General features: G+C 31.9%; 1 protein-coding gene across 1 annotated transcript; it reads right to left on the reverse strand.

Moving 5' to 3' along the window:
- Window positions 1–1,376: 1,376 nt before the first annotated feature.
- On the reverse strand, window positions 1,377–2,629 carry LOC133299108 (transcription factor MYB41-like). Its single transcript, XM_061498535.1, has 3 exons — window positions 2,370–2,629; window positions 1,895–2,127; window positions 1,377–1,783 (listed from the first exon to the last, which is right to left on the reverse strand). Exons 1-3 carry the CDS (start codon window positions 2,627–2,629, stop codon window positions 1,377–1,379), a joined length of 900 nt encoding a protein of 299 aa, XP_061354519.1.
- Window positions 2,630–17,747: the final 15,118 nt, after the last annotated feature.

A 17,747-nucleotide genomic window follows, 5' to 3' on the forward strand; every position in this document is an offset into this window, starting at 1 on the left:
AGATTATAAAATACGAATTGGGTCAAAGCGGCTGAAAAATTAATTATTTAGAAACAGAGAAATATTTCTGCAGTTACTACATATAAGTTATTTGCATTTACTTCCAAAAAGATCTTCGTTTTGGTGTTGAAATATTAAAAAATTAATTATAAAAACTATTATAATCCTGAAATAAATTAAAATTACAAAAATATTTTGATTTTTGTCTTAAAATGATGTCGTTTTGGGTTCAATAGAAATAATTATCTGCGCAAAAAAAACAAACCCATTTATAAACGGTTCCTTTTCTTTGCATATTGAATCAAAGTGGATCAATTGAAGAATCAATACGATTTGTGATTTTTTTTTTTTTGCCTTCTTTATTGGGTCAAAATCAATACAAATAGTCTTACCTAACAGATAACAAAAACTTTTGACTTTCTATCAAAAGGTAGGTAATTATCAACAGGTTATGGAAGGAAGATTTTACTAACTAACTTTACTTTTGAGTAAACTATACCACTCGATTATCTCCGTTGCTTTTTAATTAGTACAAGGAGGATATTATTGCATAAACAAATTGTCTAAGGACAACCTTGTTAAGAGTTTGTGAAGTTGGACTTTGAGTTTTGTCTCGTTTTTCTATTCAGAATCTCTTCACTTCCGAACATAAATGGGTCATTTTCACCATTCCATCTGGTGTTTTAGTCTATACACAAACAACTAATCGTTTATAATATTCACTCTTTTGTTCATTCTTTTAAGCTTCAACCGAAGTCTCCATTTCGTTCAATTATTTTTTTTACTTGACTCTCTTTTTGTAAAAGGTTATTTTCTGTAGTAAAAGATGAGATAGATACCACTAAGCACATATATCAACTGACACGAATTTGATCCAGCTTAGAGAGTTTTGCTGTTTTGTGAAGAAATTTCAAAAAAATAAAATAAAAAAAAAGATGAGACAGACAAAAAAAAAAATGGATTGCACGCATCTTCTTCATCATGACTTAATTCCAACCATTCACCTTCAAATTTTTAACAAATATAACGAAAGCATTTTATACAAGTAAGTAGATGAACATCATATAGCCTTTAGTCTGTAATATTAATATGCAATCTCCACGTTGTACAGTTCATTTTTTATGCGATGTGAGCTTCTATTATGTTTGAATCCAAAATCAATACATCACCAAATAAAACATATGTTATTGCTGGGATAACCCTCAAATGTCGTGATCTTTCATGGGACTGTCGACCATGACTGTTTAGAATGTTGACTACAAATAAACAGAAAATAGAAAGGGTTAAAAATGATAGTGCCATGCATGCTTCAAATAATAAATAAGCATATAATAAAAATAATAAATGAAAATGGAGATAGAAAATGCTAAGCACACTTACTCTATGAAATCTTTCCAATAAGCATCACTTGCTTCCTCATCCATGAAATCTTCCCACGTTTCAAAGGTGGAGGAAGAAGGGTAAGAGCATTCCTTTGGGTTTACCATGTTTTCTTCTCGTTCAGGTGAGGCTGAAACCAGTGTTGGAAGCGAATTTGATGGCGTGGGAGCAGCATTTGTTGAACCATGTTTTTCATCAATCTTTTGTGATTCCCTGCAACTACTATTTCTGCCTCCATTCAACTGTTGATACCTTCCTTCTGGCTGCTGAGGGGCTTCAAAGTTTTGGAAATTGGGTTGAATTTGAGAAGAGAATCCTGTTGAACCATTATACTGCAGGTTTTGGAGGTTAGAGTGACTCAATCCTAAAACATCATTTACCAAACCGTTTGGCAGTGAGTAATTAGATGATCCAAAAGGATTGAGTGGATATTCTAAGTTTGAGGCAGGATTGGTAACCATGACTTGAAGCATGTTCTGCAGCAAGTTGAGTTTGGCTAGTTGTGTGGCATCTGAGTGTAACCTTAAAGCATTTATGTCACAAGGGTTTGTTGTGAAACTGTTGACAATGTTTGCAGCAGCCAATATCTGTTGTAGATTGCTAAGAAGGTTTAGGTGATCTGATCTTGGACGGTGGGTCATTGGGTCTAACCCCATTTGCAGAAGCTTCTTCTTTAAATGTGTGTTCCATAAATTCTTAATTTCATTATCAGTCCTCCCTGGTAAATGAGCTGCTATAGCTGCCCACCTAATAATGGAACAAATAAAACATATTCATATCATCATCACTTTATTTGTATTAAATTTAATTTCATTCTAAGCATTGCTTTAGGCATATCAATATGGAAAACTACTAAATCATCCAAGAATTTGAAATATGGCTTGCAACTATAAGTAAGCTTTTAATTAATCTTCAATTACTAGTTAATTTTTTTGTAGATTATCATAATGAAATCAAATGAATATAATAAGCTTTGAGGGGATTAGTACTTATTTCCAAGAACTGCATGCAAATTGATGACAAGTTGCTCTTCTTCATCAGAGAATTTTCCTCGTTTGATATCAGGCCTCAGATAATTAGTCCACCTTAGCCTGCAACTCTTTCCACACCTGTTCAATCCTGCAAGCTTTGGAAGAGCTCTCCAACTCCCATGGCCGTGTTTCTCAATGTAATCCACTAATATTTTGTCCTCTTCTGGGCTCCAAGGTCCTTTCTTCAAACCACTTTCATCATTACTAGGTGTTCTCATCCTCACTGCACGTATTGGAAACAGTATATATATTATACTAATTAGTTTGGTTCATGGAGTAGTTTCCATGCATGACCAAGAAAGAAAGAGATCAGCAGAAGAATCCAAACCTTGAACTGTTGTGAAGTGGAGGATAAAGGTATAGTATTTACGTGGAAGTTGAACAATTACTAGAGAAGTACTTGTTATATATAGGGTGGGTGATGTTTGGAAAATATATTAGTGTTTATTCTGACTTGTATATCATGTTGGGATAGCAAAATTCCAAGTTTGTCCCGTATATATCATTCGCTCAGTCATATAGAGACCTTGAAGGGCATTGCCAGACACTCCTCAAATATATGAATTTCTAATTTCGATGGATAATAATACAAACATAATCAATGGCACTCATTGTCAATATTGAACAGTCCACGGAAATATTTTCCTTTGAAAAACCATATCTAGTTTTTTTCTCATTCTAAAAAAAATAGAAAATACCCTCAATTTCAACGAACTGTTTACAGAAATATTTTCTTTTAGAAAACCATATCTAGTTTTTTTTCTGTCATTCTAAAAAACATATGATGATATCTTCAAATTGTAGTGCTGTAAAGCGAAATGAAGCATATAAATTTTCATTTCTATCCATCTTTATGTATTAACTTTAAGTACTTTTTCTTAAGAGTGAATTGATTAGTTATGATACTTTTTATTTATTTAAATGTCATATATCTTTGATTTAACGGTTTAGATATTATCCTTTTCTATTCTTGAATAACAAAAGGATATAGTTCTATTGGGAAGAGAAAGACACAATTTTTTTTTAAATATAACTAGTGAAGTCCATAATCAATCATGATGGAGTCCTTTTAAAGGATTCAAATTCTTAATTTAAACACAATTTCCTTCTTTTAGAATGATGTATTTTTTATTATGTATTTTCTCCATATGAATGTCCTATATGTCTTTTTTTTAAACGATTCTCTCTCTTTTTAAGTTTTAATATTTTTATCTATTTTTAATTTTTTTTATCTTACAGACATTTTCTAATATAAATCGATTTCATAAAAAATTATAAAAATTAAATTAAATTTGATAAATAAAAACATAAATTTTTTGTTTTGAATAGTTGTATATTTATGACATGGAGAATGTGTTTAGGATAATATATCACATGCAAATATGTCTCAACTATACGTAAGTTTCCTCAATAGCTTCTCTGATAAAATTTATTTTCCTTGCTAATTTGACTTTATTTAATTTGTGGCCTAAATTTTCCATTGACGTACGAATATATATGCAATGCAAGTCGCAAGACTGTGAGAGTAGAGTCAATGTTAACTCTAGTAATGATGTTTTATATATAGAGAAAATATGTAGATCAAATTAAGAAATTAAAAGAGTAAATGGATGGATTGTTATTTGTTACATGATGAAATTTTCAAGCGGTGCTAGGCAGAGAACGGTGTACATGACCTTCACCATGTCGAAAAAGAACAAGTCGCATGCGTATATATATATATATATATATATATATATATATATATATAGGGAAAAGTGTCTATACATTTAAATTACACAACTTACATCCTTTCACTCTCACAAAGAGGTGGGACCCACAACTTTATTTTTTTTGTCAACTCTCTCTCCTCCTTTATCTATCTCTTTCTCTCTCTTAAAATGACACAACTTTACATCCTTCAAAATTATACACACTTTTCCCATATATATAACCATTGTCATTTTCTCCGTACTTTACCCCTAAAATGGCAAATATGAATGGCAAAGGCAAAGAAAAGAGGGAACACATCAGAAACAGCAACGAACTTGAACTACCACCAAGGGTAGGTTTCCACGTGGCAACCATTTAGTGAGTGTGAAGCTCACTTTTCGTGACCCATTTGGAGAAGAAACTTCACTTTGAAAGCATCGAATATTTATAACATTGTTTCAACTTTTGAACCTATTTAATTTATCTTTCGATAGTCATGCATATCAACGCACGCAAAACTATATAAACACTCCACTAGTGGGACCCCAGATCCCCAACAAAGCCCTATAAGACATTCCCAACGAATCCATATATATAAGAACAGTATTTACACAATATGTTTTGTTCCAGTTGGGTGTGCTTTGATGTCTTTTTCCTGGTAGCTTTAATTATTCATGGATACTGAACAAATTAACATGGTAACGATGTTATTGTTGAGATGTTTCTCATTCAATATTTGGTGGCTAAGTATACATAACACTTATTGATGCTTTACTTAATGTCTAAACAACCACCCCAATAAATACATCAACCTCATTCATGAAGATTTGGAAAGAAGATGAAAGGTTTGCCCTATCTTTATAATGAGATGGAAATCATTTGTGTAAGTTTAGCTAATTTGTGTATTCCTCTTAACAAAAGTTTGAGAGAGTAACTTTTTCATAGAAGAATCTTGTATACCACCATTGTTAGGTAAAGTTTGAGTATATACCTCTAGTGCTTACTAGGGAAGAACTGCTGTAATCCTATTATTTATAGTGGAAGTTTTCTAGATCAGATCCCGTGGTTTTCACTCCTGTGTCTTAGAGGACGTTTTTCATATTAAAAATGTTGTGTGTTTCTCTCTTTGTCTCCATCTTTTTTGTTTCTACGATTTTTGTTTTTCTACAAACAGGGTCGAGTTGGAGTGCTCCACTTGAAGACCTGTGTTTGCTTCTGCACTATTTGAGGGACGACGGCTGAATACTTGTAAACTTCATATATATATTTTTTTATTTCTCCATATGTTCATCAATTACTCAATTAATCGAGTGACCCGATAGGATCACAAGGGCCTTTTTTTTAACACAATTGCGTACGTATGACTTAAACTCAAGATCTCTTATTAAGATGTAACAACTCCCATAAATTAATCTACTTCCTTGGTGGTAGCTACATAGTGTAAAGAACCATTCAAACCCAAATTCTTAAGTGTTGGGTGAGGACATTTTTAGTAGTTTATATTATTCTCTAAAACACTCCTTCACGCAAGAAATGTGAATATTACACAAGCCCAATTTTTTGTTTAACTTGTGCTTATTTTAATTCCACTAGAAAGTGGGAGCGATGAGTATCAAACTTGTGACTTTGTGATCACTGAAGCTTTGATACCATGTAAATAATTATTTCAACCCAAAATCTTTAAAGTATTGGGTGGAAACCTTTTTAATGATTTATATTATTCTCTAACCTATAATATTTTAAATCAAAGTTCTGTATGGCTGCATATAAAAAAATAGTTACTTGAACATGATTTATGGATATTAATAAATTAATTAATAACATAGGGGTAAATTATAACCCCAAACATATTTTAAATATATGCCGTGCGCTGTCTAAAATTTTCCATATACATGGAAACATTGTCAATAAGAGACTGCAAAATCAATAACTAAAAGTGCCATGTGTTTGATAAAATCTACATATATTATTAAGAATACCAAATGGTAGATGCAGCAGCCTTTTATTCAATCTTATTAGGTAGTACAAGTGAAAAATGATTGCGTATGTGCATCCCACCACCATATTTGAAAGCATATAATCATGACATCTAGTAAATGATCTGACCCCAAATCAATTGAAAAAGAAATATATATATATATATATATATATATATATATATATATATATTCTTACATCTATATCAAAATAAAAAGTCTTACACCAAATCTTGATAGTTAATTTCCTTGCATAACGGCTTATATATGAAAAGAGATCATTTGACTCCAGAGTAAGACTTATAAGTCTTACTCCTCATCTCAGCCCTTGATTTTCGTCTATCCAACGATTATAGTTTAGGAAGTCATATTAATTAATTAATTATTAATTACATTACAAATGACAACCGTTATTTTCGTCTATCAACGGCTAAGATGAGGAGTGAGACTTAAAAGTCTTACTCTGGAGTCAAAAGAATCATCCCCTATATATATGTGTATATATATATATATATATGGAAAGAGATCATTTATCTCAGCCCTTGATTTCCGTATATATATATATATATATATATATATATATATATATATATATATATATATATATATATATATATATATAAGTAAGGATCATTTTATATCGGTGTAAGTTATATTCTCAATCTTGATCGTTGATCTTATTTATATTTAACGGTTCTGATTAAAAAATTATAATTATAAAGACTATAATAACTCTGGAATAAATTAAGATTACAAAAACACTATGATTTCTGCCCAAAACGACGTCGTGTTGGGCTTACTGCAGGTAACTTATCTGCAGTAACTGATGAAAAAGCGAACCCATACACACACACACATATATATATATATAAGGTTCATTTTTTTTACAGTCAATGTAGATAAGTTATTTACATTGAGCCCAAAATGACGTCATTTTGGGACAGAAATCAAGATATTTTTATAATTATAATTTATTTCATGGTTATAATAGTCTTCCTTATTATAATTTTTTAATTTTTTAACTCAAAACGATATTGTTTTGAGAATAAATATAAATAACTTATCTACATTTATTGTACAAATATTTAAGCCATATATATTTTCCAGGAAATCATAAAGTACTATATATTTCTCTTGTCTAATCCGTATCTTAATCAGTTCTAATTGAAGAACCACTTTAGGTGAGAGTAAGAATAACTTGAAGGAAGTCCTATATCATCTTCAATTACAACTCCTTATATAGACGAGTGAATATTTAGTGATCCCGGCACATGTGTGCCGGGAAGAGAGAGTCAGAAAGAAATAGAAGAGAGAGGGGAAGAAACAAGGGGACCATCCAATATTTTTTCCATATACACATATATGCAAGTCTAATTCTTAAAGACACACGCACACACTATCAAATAGAATGCTTACATTCATATGCATAGCTTAGCGATAGTACATGCATATCATAATAATAATAATAAGGGTGTTATTAATCTGATATTAAAGTAGACAAGTTGTATAAGTCATTAGGGTTAACCTAGTGGTGAGGGGTATGAGTAATTGTATTAGACGATATGTGTTCTAGTTTTTCCTCATGTATCCAAAAAAAAGGAGACAAGTTATCTCATGTCATAGAGACAAATATGTGGGATCCACCTTTTTATTTGTGTAGGTAGAAGTGGCGATATAGGTTGAGCCCGGCGGGTCAACTTGCCAAAACGGGGCGGGGTAGGTTGAGGTTTTCAATCCACCAACTCACTTCAACCCGCCCCGCCTAAAAGTGGGTCAAAACAGGTTCAACCTGCTGGGTTATAATATGTATTATTTTTTACAATTAAGTAATATTTCATTTGTTATTATATTTTTGTGATATCTAATTTTTTTTTATCTTAGTACTATCTAGAAAAATAAAGAATAAAAACTTTATTTTTGACAAATGTTATCTATATATAAAGACAAATAAGTTTCTAAAGAATGTTTAACTGAATATTAGTATACATTTAAGATTGATACTAGAAAAAAATTAAGAAGAGTGTAAAATAAAATAAAATAATATTATAAAATTCATAAAATATATTTTACTTTTATATTTTAATTAATTTATTTTTTAATTGGCGGGTTGACCTGCCAACCCACCATAAAATGAGGTGGATTCATTTTTTTTTTACCCCCATAAAATTCATAAAATATAATTTACTTTTATATTTTAATTAATTTATTTTTTAATTGACGGGTTGACCTGCCAACCCACCATAAAATGGGATGGATTCATTTTTTTTACCTATATTAAATGGCGAGCTAACTCGCTTCGCTCTGTTTTTGGTTGCTTAGTGACGGGGCGGGCCAATACATATTGTCACCCCTACGTGTAAGAGTGGAAAATTGTCTCCTTTGACATGAGAATACATTTTTCCTAATAATAATAGTAATAATAAAGGTTTATTTTTTTCTATAGTCAATATAGATAAGTTATTTACGTTGAGTCCAAAATGATATCGTTTTGGGACAGAAATCAAAATATTTTTATAAGTATAATTTATTTCAGCATTATAATAATCTTTTTCATTATAATTTTTTAATCTTTAAGACAATATCATTTTGAAAATAAATATAAATAATTTATTTACATTGTAAAAATATTAAATGCTAATAAGAATAATAAAGTATCCGTCAATATATACCAAATCATGCGGAAAGAGTTAAAGACAAGCAGCCAAATAATAAAATAGAACACATATCCCAATGAAAGTAGGAATTGATTTCATAGTCTTACGGTAAAACTACTCCTATACCTAGTGGAGTGCATGGAAATTCTGAAAGGCACAGAGTCAGTTGATTCGATACATACCCGAGAGAGAAGTTCGTTTATCTCGTCTATATTGTCATTTTGATGGAAGTTTTGTTAAACATCACTTTTACACTTGTGCTAGTGACAGTCATTGATAAGCGTACGGAGATTGTGTAATCAAATCATGCATTAACTTTATAGCTTTATTGCGTTCCATATTTATATTATAGAAGATAATTTTATCTCATATATACATGTAAAAGGGTGTGAAACTTATATTTTATTTTTTCTCTTTTCTTTTTACATATGGCCACATTTAAATTTCATACACTTTTATATATATAGGAAATAATTTTATCTCGTATAACATGAGAAACATTAAATTTATAATATTTTTACATGTTACAAGTTTTAAAATAAACAGTAACCCTTTTACTTTTCTTCTTGTTATATTCAACGGGGCTATATGCCCTAAAAAATCAACTTAAAAGGTAAATTTTTCATTTCTTTATATTAAGTTTGAAATATATTTCAAAAGCGTGAGAGAAAGTGAGGTGTTGGACCACTTTGCTTTAGCTGTTCTGAAGAATACTGCATCATTTATGTTTGTTTTGCAACCAGGAGAAGTCACATAATGAATACTATAGTCAATTTGGGGGGTTAAAGGAATAGTAGACCTTGCAGTTGCAGTTGTTTTCTGCGAACATTACCTCATTATCCACATTTACAAGCCACTTATAATTAGTTTATGTTTTGCATGTTTAGCAATATTTTATCTCATTTTAATTAACTGATGACAGCTCCTTTTTCTTCAGATTTCGTGTAAATGGAATATTTTCCTAACAACAATAACGGGATCTAACCTGTTACTTAATGAACTTGATTTCTTTGAGTAGTTAATTAGACCGTTTAATATAATTCATGTTTACTTGCGCGCTTAGTACATGTTTGCCACAAATAGACTAATTTCGTTGAATTAAAATATTTTTATTGATCATTGTATAAGTAAAAGCGATTGCTCGTTGTTATCGAACTAAAAGTTGTTCAACTTATTACTCCAAAAAAATCTGGTTTAGAAAATCGAATCCATCACACACCCATTAATTATTATCAAAAGAATTGGTAAAAAAAATGATTCACGTAAGATTTACCAAAGATAAGAAGGTTAGTTGAGAAGACGATGCAAGAAGACTTTGAATGTTTTATGAGTCACATTGATACATTAATAATTAATGGGTGTATAGCAAGTTGCAACAGAGGTTGATCAGCTTGTACTGCAACAGAACCCAAAAGCAGACGTCACAATTTAGATGCAAACTTACTCCGAGGATTGTATATACATTCTTTGTATGCAAACATGTTTGGTAATCTTCTGTTTCTACTTAGTGATCTTAGTTATTAAAACAAGTTATTTAATCCTTGTAAAACATTAAAATACTATTTTCTTTAAAACATTTTAATGCATGATGAAATTTAAAAATAATAAGTTTGTCAAATAATTTCTATTTTAACAAAACGTCGGACAGATGCGAAGTCTCGAGGTGATATTCTAAGGCTCTTTGAGACATTTCGGGTCTTCTTGCACTGTATTATCTCGTTTGGTATTGGATTGGAATTTTTTTCCCTTGGGGATGTCTGATTTCTATTTCTGTTGGAAATCAACAATCACACACAAATTGCAAACAAAAAGAGAAAGAGAGAGAGAATTGACACAATGATTTACCATGGTTCATCCAATTTTTGGGCTACGTCCAGCTTATTTGTACTATATTTATCTCACCGCCACTCGTTACAAGTCACTCAGTTTACAATGAAAATATAAAAAAGATTAGAAAACCCTACAACAGCTATTCATGTGCCCAAGCCCAAACTACTAAGAAGGAACCCCAGTTGCCCCGACAATAACGACCCTCATTAACATGTGAAATATGAGTCATACCCAACAATTTCACCCTTGGCCCCGCGAGATTTTTTTTCTTTTTTTTCTTCCTGGTGAAAGATCCGTAGACATCACCCCGTAGAATTCAATTTTTCTTTCTTTCAAAGTTTCACACAGGGTACCAATACAACTTATAAAGAAAAATAATAAAAAGAAACTGCTCACGACTACATAACTTCCCATCAATTGAAAAGAAAACTGCTCACCTCATAACTACCCATTAAAGCAGAAAAGTAACTGCTCACTACTTAACAACTCATTAAAACAGAAATAAAAACTGACTCCTAAATAATTAAAAATATTGCAGTTTCTAAAGCATGATTTCTAACACTCCTCCTTGCTTTTGGAGGAGCAAACAACAATCTTCTTCCTTAGATTTTCAAATTTGCTTGCAGGTGCACAAATGGCTACATTTCATTTTTGATAAATATTGGACAGCAACCTTGTTCCACGAATTGGTGGGTCTGGTGGGTCATCTTCTAACTCTTCTTGCCAATGTTCCACTCCTTGCTCTTTGCTTATTTGGATGAGAGGACTTGATTTCTGCTTACTCATGGATGCCTCTTGTGCTTGTTTCCAGTTCCACTTCTTATCTTCATGAAAATAAACATCTTAGTGGATCAACTGCAGCTTATTGGAGGCTCTCCAACTTGACTTAGGAAATGAATTTCTGTTTTGTTTGCCAAATTGAAAGGCATTACCATTTGCAAAGGTTGGTAAATAATCTGCAAAGGTTGGTAAATCATTTGACAGCTCCTTCTTCATCAACAACATATTTGAGAGGTGACAATGGCCTAGTCTCTTGTGCCAAGTCTCAGTCACATTCTCCTCTGTGGAAACAACAGCTTGCTCCTCCTTGATTGGTGCAGCTTGCTCCTCCTTGATTGGTTCAAATGAGAAACTCTTGCCTCTCATTTTTGCTTTCATGATTTCCTTTCCATTCTCATCGTGAATGAGACAAACTCTATTTTCGAAAAGCACTTTGAATCCTTTTTCAATCAATTGGCCAACACTCAACAGATTTTGTTGAATTTCGGGTACAAAAAGGACACCAGGAATAAACTTTGTACTTGAGCAACTTGTTATTGCAACAGTCCCCTTTCCTTTGACTGAAATATAATCACCATTGCCTATTCTGACTTTGGTGATATTGGTTGGCTTTAAATTTTTGAAAAGCTCCCTGTCATTGGTCATATGATTTGTGCAGCCACTGTCAATCAGCCAACTCTCACTCTCTTCGCTGCTTGCAAAACACGTTGCCACAAAGAGTTGATCCTCCTCCTCCTCCTCTTGATCAGCAACCTTAGCTTCTTCCTCTTGCTGTTGATTTTTGCTCTTGCATATGACTGCTTCATGCCCCATTTGATTGCACTTGATGCATTTAGCATCAGGTCTCTGCCAACATCTGAAAGGAGGGTGACCCATTTTGCCACAATGCTGACAAGGTGGGTAACTTTTCTTTTCACCCTTTCCTTTGTTGTAATTAGTTTGTTGGCTCTTGGCTAGAAGAGCACCTTCAATAGCATGATCTTCCCTCATCAATCTTCGCTGCTCTTGGGCTTGGAGAGCATGTAGCACTTCTGCAAAAGTAATTTTAGACAGATCTTTTGTGTTCTCCAACGAAGCAATAGATGCTTCGTACCTCTCTGGCACTGTTACCAGAATTTTCTCAACAATTCTGGAATCTGCAAAATTACCGCCCAGTAACTTTATCTTGTTGGAAATGCCCAACAATGTGTCTGAGTATTCCTTGATTGTTTCAGACTCTTTCATCCTTTGAATCTCAAATTCCCTCATTAAGTTAAGCACCTGCATGCTTCGAATTCTTTCATCTCCAACATATTCTGCCTTTAGATAGTCCCAAATTGTTTTTGCCGATTTGAGAGTCATGACCCTAGTAAAGATGGTTGTAGAGATACCAGCAAAAAGGCATGATTTTGCCTTTGCTTTTCGGTTTTTTTTCTCCTTATGATTCTTGATCTGGGCCATGGTGGGATTGTTCGGCAGAGGAAGGACTTCATAATCCTCTTCTACAGCTTCCCAAAGATCCAAAGCCTCTAGGTAAGCCTCTATTTTGACGGCCCAAAGATCATAGTTTTCCCCATTGAAAACTGGAAGAGCTGCTTGGGAAAAACTTGTTTCAGAATCCATTCTACAGGTATCCATTCTACAGGTCCCGTAAGAAAAAAGCTCTGATACCAATTGTTGGTTTTGGAGATGAAAAATATAATTGAGAAATGAGGTACAAGTTTATTGATGCATAACAATACAACTTATAAAGAAAAATAATAAAAAGAAACTGCTCACGACTACATAACTTCTCATCAATTGAAAAGAAAACTGCTCACCTCATAACTACCCATTAAAGCAGAAAAGTAACTGCTCACTACTTAACAACTCATTAAAACAGAAATAAAAACTGACTCCTAAATAATTAAAAATATTGCAGTTTCTAAAGCATGATTTCTAACACCCCCCATCAGTTTTGTAGCCCCCCTTTGGGAACTAATTTATTTATTTTTTTAAAAAGTAATTTTGCAACCCAAGGGGGAACTCGCACAACCCCCAACGGCACAACTGACTCCCCCTCCTACAAATACCCCTCCACCCCTTTCACTCCCTCATAAGAGTAAACACCCTTTTTAGTCCCTGGCAATATCTACGAAGTCCTTTTCAGTCCCTGGCAATAAAAAAGGACCAAATTGGTCCCTGAAAGTACAAGAAAAGGGCCACTCTACATATTTGGGAGTTGACATAAGGACTAACATGGTCCTTTTTTTATAATTTCAGGGACCAATTTGGTCCTTTTTTATTGCCAGGGACTAAAAAGGACTTTGTAGATTTTGACAGGGACTAAAAATGGTGTTTACTCTATTTTTAATTTGCCTCTCCTCTTATTCTCCTATCTTTTTCATATTTTCTTCTATGTAATGGGTTCAATTTATGCAATAATGTATTACAATGGTAGAATATATGAAGGTGCTGCAGGATAGACGTTGAGAGACAAACCAACAGAATGCAAATACAATGTAGGATAACCTAATTGCATGAATCGAAGTCAAAGATTATAGAGAAATTGAAGCTCGATCCCAATTAGTCGGTGTCTCGGTTAACTGGTTTATATAGCACAATGGAGGAATTTGCAGTGCTGGAAATTGCTGATGATGACAATGTTGATATGATGGTCAATGTGTTTCAATAAAAGTCTTTTCAACAATGTTAACAATCTACAACGACGATGCTTGAGTTGTATGCAGGCAGTTCTTCGTTACCAATAGAGTCATTAGATATAAATTTTCCACATTCTGATGTTCCATCAAATCACTGGCTGAATACATCCGTTGAGGATGAAGACAATGCAACTCATGTGGATGTTTATTTGGGTCCCTCGGATGATAAAGAATACGAAGAAGTTCCTCCTGAGGGTATTGATTCTTATTCTGATGTGGATGTAATGTCGTCCTAACTAATTAGTTATTTAACATTTTGATTTGTTTATTTTACATATTATATTCATGTGATAGAGTGTAAGTACGTGTAGGTCAATCTAATACTTTACTATGGAATGTTAGTCCGCACTATACTTATATTAATTGGGATAACCTAGATCAAGAAACAATTGTTGTTGGGGGGGGGGGGGTTGTTGGTTCTTGGCAATTAGGAGATGAATTATATGTTGATCAAGAATTTGAAAGTAAGGAAGCAGTACATACGGCAATACAATGTTATTATATGAAGGTATATCATACTGCTTTTGAAGAGGAAAACCAATATAATAACCTAGGAAAAATAGTAGATAAGATTAATAATAATAATGATAATGTATACTCTTATGTATATGATCATATGATGTTAGACATATTGACTTTGGCATAAAGTGATGTTATAGGAATAGGCATTGGTATATTTATTGGCTGAGATTAGTTGTCATTAATTTTTACCAGTGTGTCATTATTTGATTATAAAATTGTAAGGTTAATTAGTGGTAACTTTAGTTTGTAACGTTCAATATTTATTTTTGGGTTATAATTTAATTTGTAATGTTTAACAGTTATTTTTATTTAATTTTGTAACTGTTAAGATATGAATTAATGGTAATTAAAGTTTTTATGATTACCATTAACATTACCTGCAATTAATATCATTTTTGGTTACAAAACCTCAACTATAAATAGAAATTTAACCTAACAAATCAAACTATTTTCATATTCTCTCTCATTCTCCACATCTCTCTATTTCCATTATCCCAACCCTTTCAAATTATGTTGCAATTATTTTTTCATTTAGCTGCCAACTACGTTTTCCCTCGTGAATCACTCTTCTCCTGAGGAAGCCTTCAAACACGAAGTTCAGGTAGTCTTAGTTTGTAGGTTAGCTATATATTTTGTTATATATAATCTCAATCTTTAAGGTACCGCATGTTAGTTTTATTTGAATTTTGTTATATGTAATTCCAATCTCCACGGAGTAATAAATTAGTTTTATATGAATTTTGTTTGATGTAATCCTAATCCTTAACATATAATGGGCTAGTTTTATTTGAAATTTGTTATATGTAATCCTGATCCTTAAGGTATTATAGGTTAGTTTTATATGGAATTTGTTATGTGTAATCACAGCCTTTAGGTAATCCTAGGTTCTTTATATATGAATTTGTTATAGGAGAATCCTAATCTGTAGGTTAGTTTTAAATGAATCTTAATAGTACAATCCTAATTTGTATGGTAACTTGATCTAGATTTGGATAGAATAATGTTAATCCTTAGAGAATTGTAGGTTAATTATATATGAATATTTTTGGAAATTTTACTAGGTTTAATCTTAACCTCTAGAAGATTATAGGTTAATTATATAAGAATTTTGTTGGGTTTAATCTTAATCTCTAGGAAATCACAAGATTAATTATATAATTATTTTTGGGTATAATCGTAATTCCTTAATGATAATAAGTTGAGATGCTGGATAATTAATTATGTGTGAGATGATTCTTACTTTTGATAGATGTTGGATAATTGATTATGTATGGTATTTTACCTCTAATAAGATGTTGGATAATTGATTATGTGTGATACAGATATTACCTTTGATAAATGTTAGGTAATTAATGTGAAAATTATGATACTCTTGGGTAATTACTTTGAAAATTGATACTCTTTGAGAAATTTTTCCAAGTACATGGTTTGTGACAAGATTTAATTTCCTTAATTATGTGTGATTGTGATAAGGTAGTAGTTGAAAGATAACTTTTGGGATGATACCTCCTGAAAGTGATGAACACAATCTTTGGGCTTTATGCCTTTGATGTTATACAATGTTATCTATCTTCCCAAAGTGGTACCTGGCAGCAAGTACGACTAACAACTTTAGGGAGAGGTGTGCACATTAGGATTTGATATTTTGATGATGGCCAAATTTGATTATACCTGGATGGCAACAGGGTTTTCCTGGGTTATCATATTTTTCTTCCCTTTAAATGAGACTAAATAGGATCAATAATGGAAATGACATACTTAAATTGATGCTTGAGTTGATTATGAAATTGATTGAGTTATCATTATCCTTAATGAAATATCTTGATAGATGCTTGAGTTGATTATGATGATTGATTGAGTTATGATTATCCTTAGTGAAATATCTTGATTGATACTTGAGTTGATTGTAATGATTGATTGAGTTTTGATTATCCTTATTGTGTTTTGGATTGGGATTGCTAGCTTTTTGCTGATTGCTTGTGCTTGTGTGTTGCAATGATCCTTCAGGGGAGCAGAGACCCTCAATGAAGCATGTTTCTAAGGTTGGGACTAGCAGTGGGTAGGGAGGATAATGTCTAAGACATTTCAAGTTAGGCCCAAATATTATAAATTTTATGCTTAGGATTTAATAACTTATAAGACATATTTAAGTTAACCATAGAATCTGGATTTACATTTTAAAGTTTTAAATATTTACATTGAATATATTTTTGGTATGAAGGTATGATAAAGTTAGTCTTGTCCCCGTTACATGTGTGGCGATAACATTTCCCTAAATTGGCTATAATTTAGCTTTCACAATATTTATGAGATCCTAATAAATAATTAAATGTTATTTTTGACAATTTCTCTATTATAAGAATATTTTATTGTTTAAAAGAAAAATTATTAGAAATTTGGGAGTGTTACAACCACAAAAAAAGCTACATATTTGCATTGTGCTTATTCATTAGAGAACTTCTAAACTACATGGATTTAAAGTGTCTTATCGTAAAATTTGGAAGGCTAAACAAAAAGGCATAATAAAGATATTTGGTGATTGTGATGAGTCGTATGCTTCTTTAGAAAGATAATTAAAGTAGAAGCTGATATTTGCTCGGAGTTCTTATTGATCGACCTCCCTATGTTTTAGACGATGAGCTTGATGAATATCGTGATATGTTTCATCATGTTTTTTGCGCATTCAAACCAATGTTATTAAAATCAGTCCGATCATTGATCCGATCGAGGTACCGAGTTATTGGGTCACTGGTTCAACGAGTGGATCACTGGTTAAATCGCATGACCCGATAATTATATGTAAATCTAAAATTTATATTCAAAAAATTATAAACATACTCAAATAACTGGAAAAAATAATATAAATTCTAAATATTTAAATATAAAAAACAATAAATTATATATTATTGTCCAATAAAGGATCAAACAATCATATAATGCTGGTGATACTAGTGTTTCATGTTCAGTGAATTACATCTCTAACTACAAATCAAATCAAAATTCTCTGCATAGTGTATAACTGAGATAATATTAGTATTGTAGACACATACCTATGTAAGTCAATAAGCAATAGATTACTCAAATATGTTAATTGTGAAAAAAAAATTGGAAAACTTTTTTTTTTGAATATTTTTTTATATAATCGGGTTGGGTCACCGGTTTTCACCAAAACCGGACGGGTCATACCGGGTCGCATCGGAT

This window comes from Gastrolobium bilobum, unplaced genomic scaffold (assembly GCF_033153095.1).
Source record: "Gastrolobium bilobum isolate Gb01-03AN ecotype WA unplaced genomic scaffold, APGP_CSIRO_Gbil_v1 utg500, whole genome shotgun sequence".
Taxonomy (NCBI): Eukaryota; Viridiplantae; Streptophyta; class Magnoliopsida; order Fabales; family Fabaceae; genus Gastrolobium; species Gastrolobium bilobum.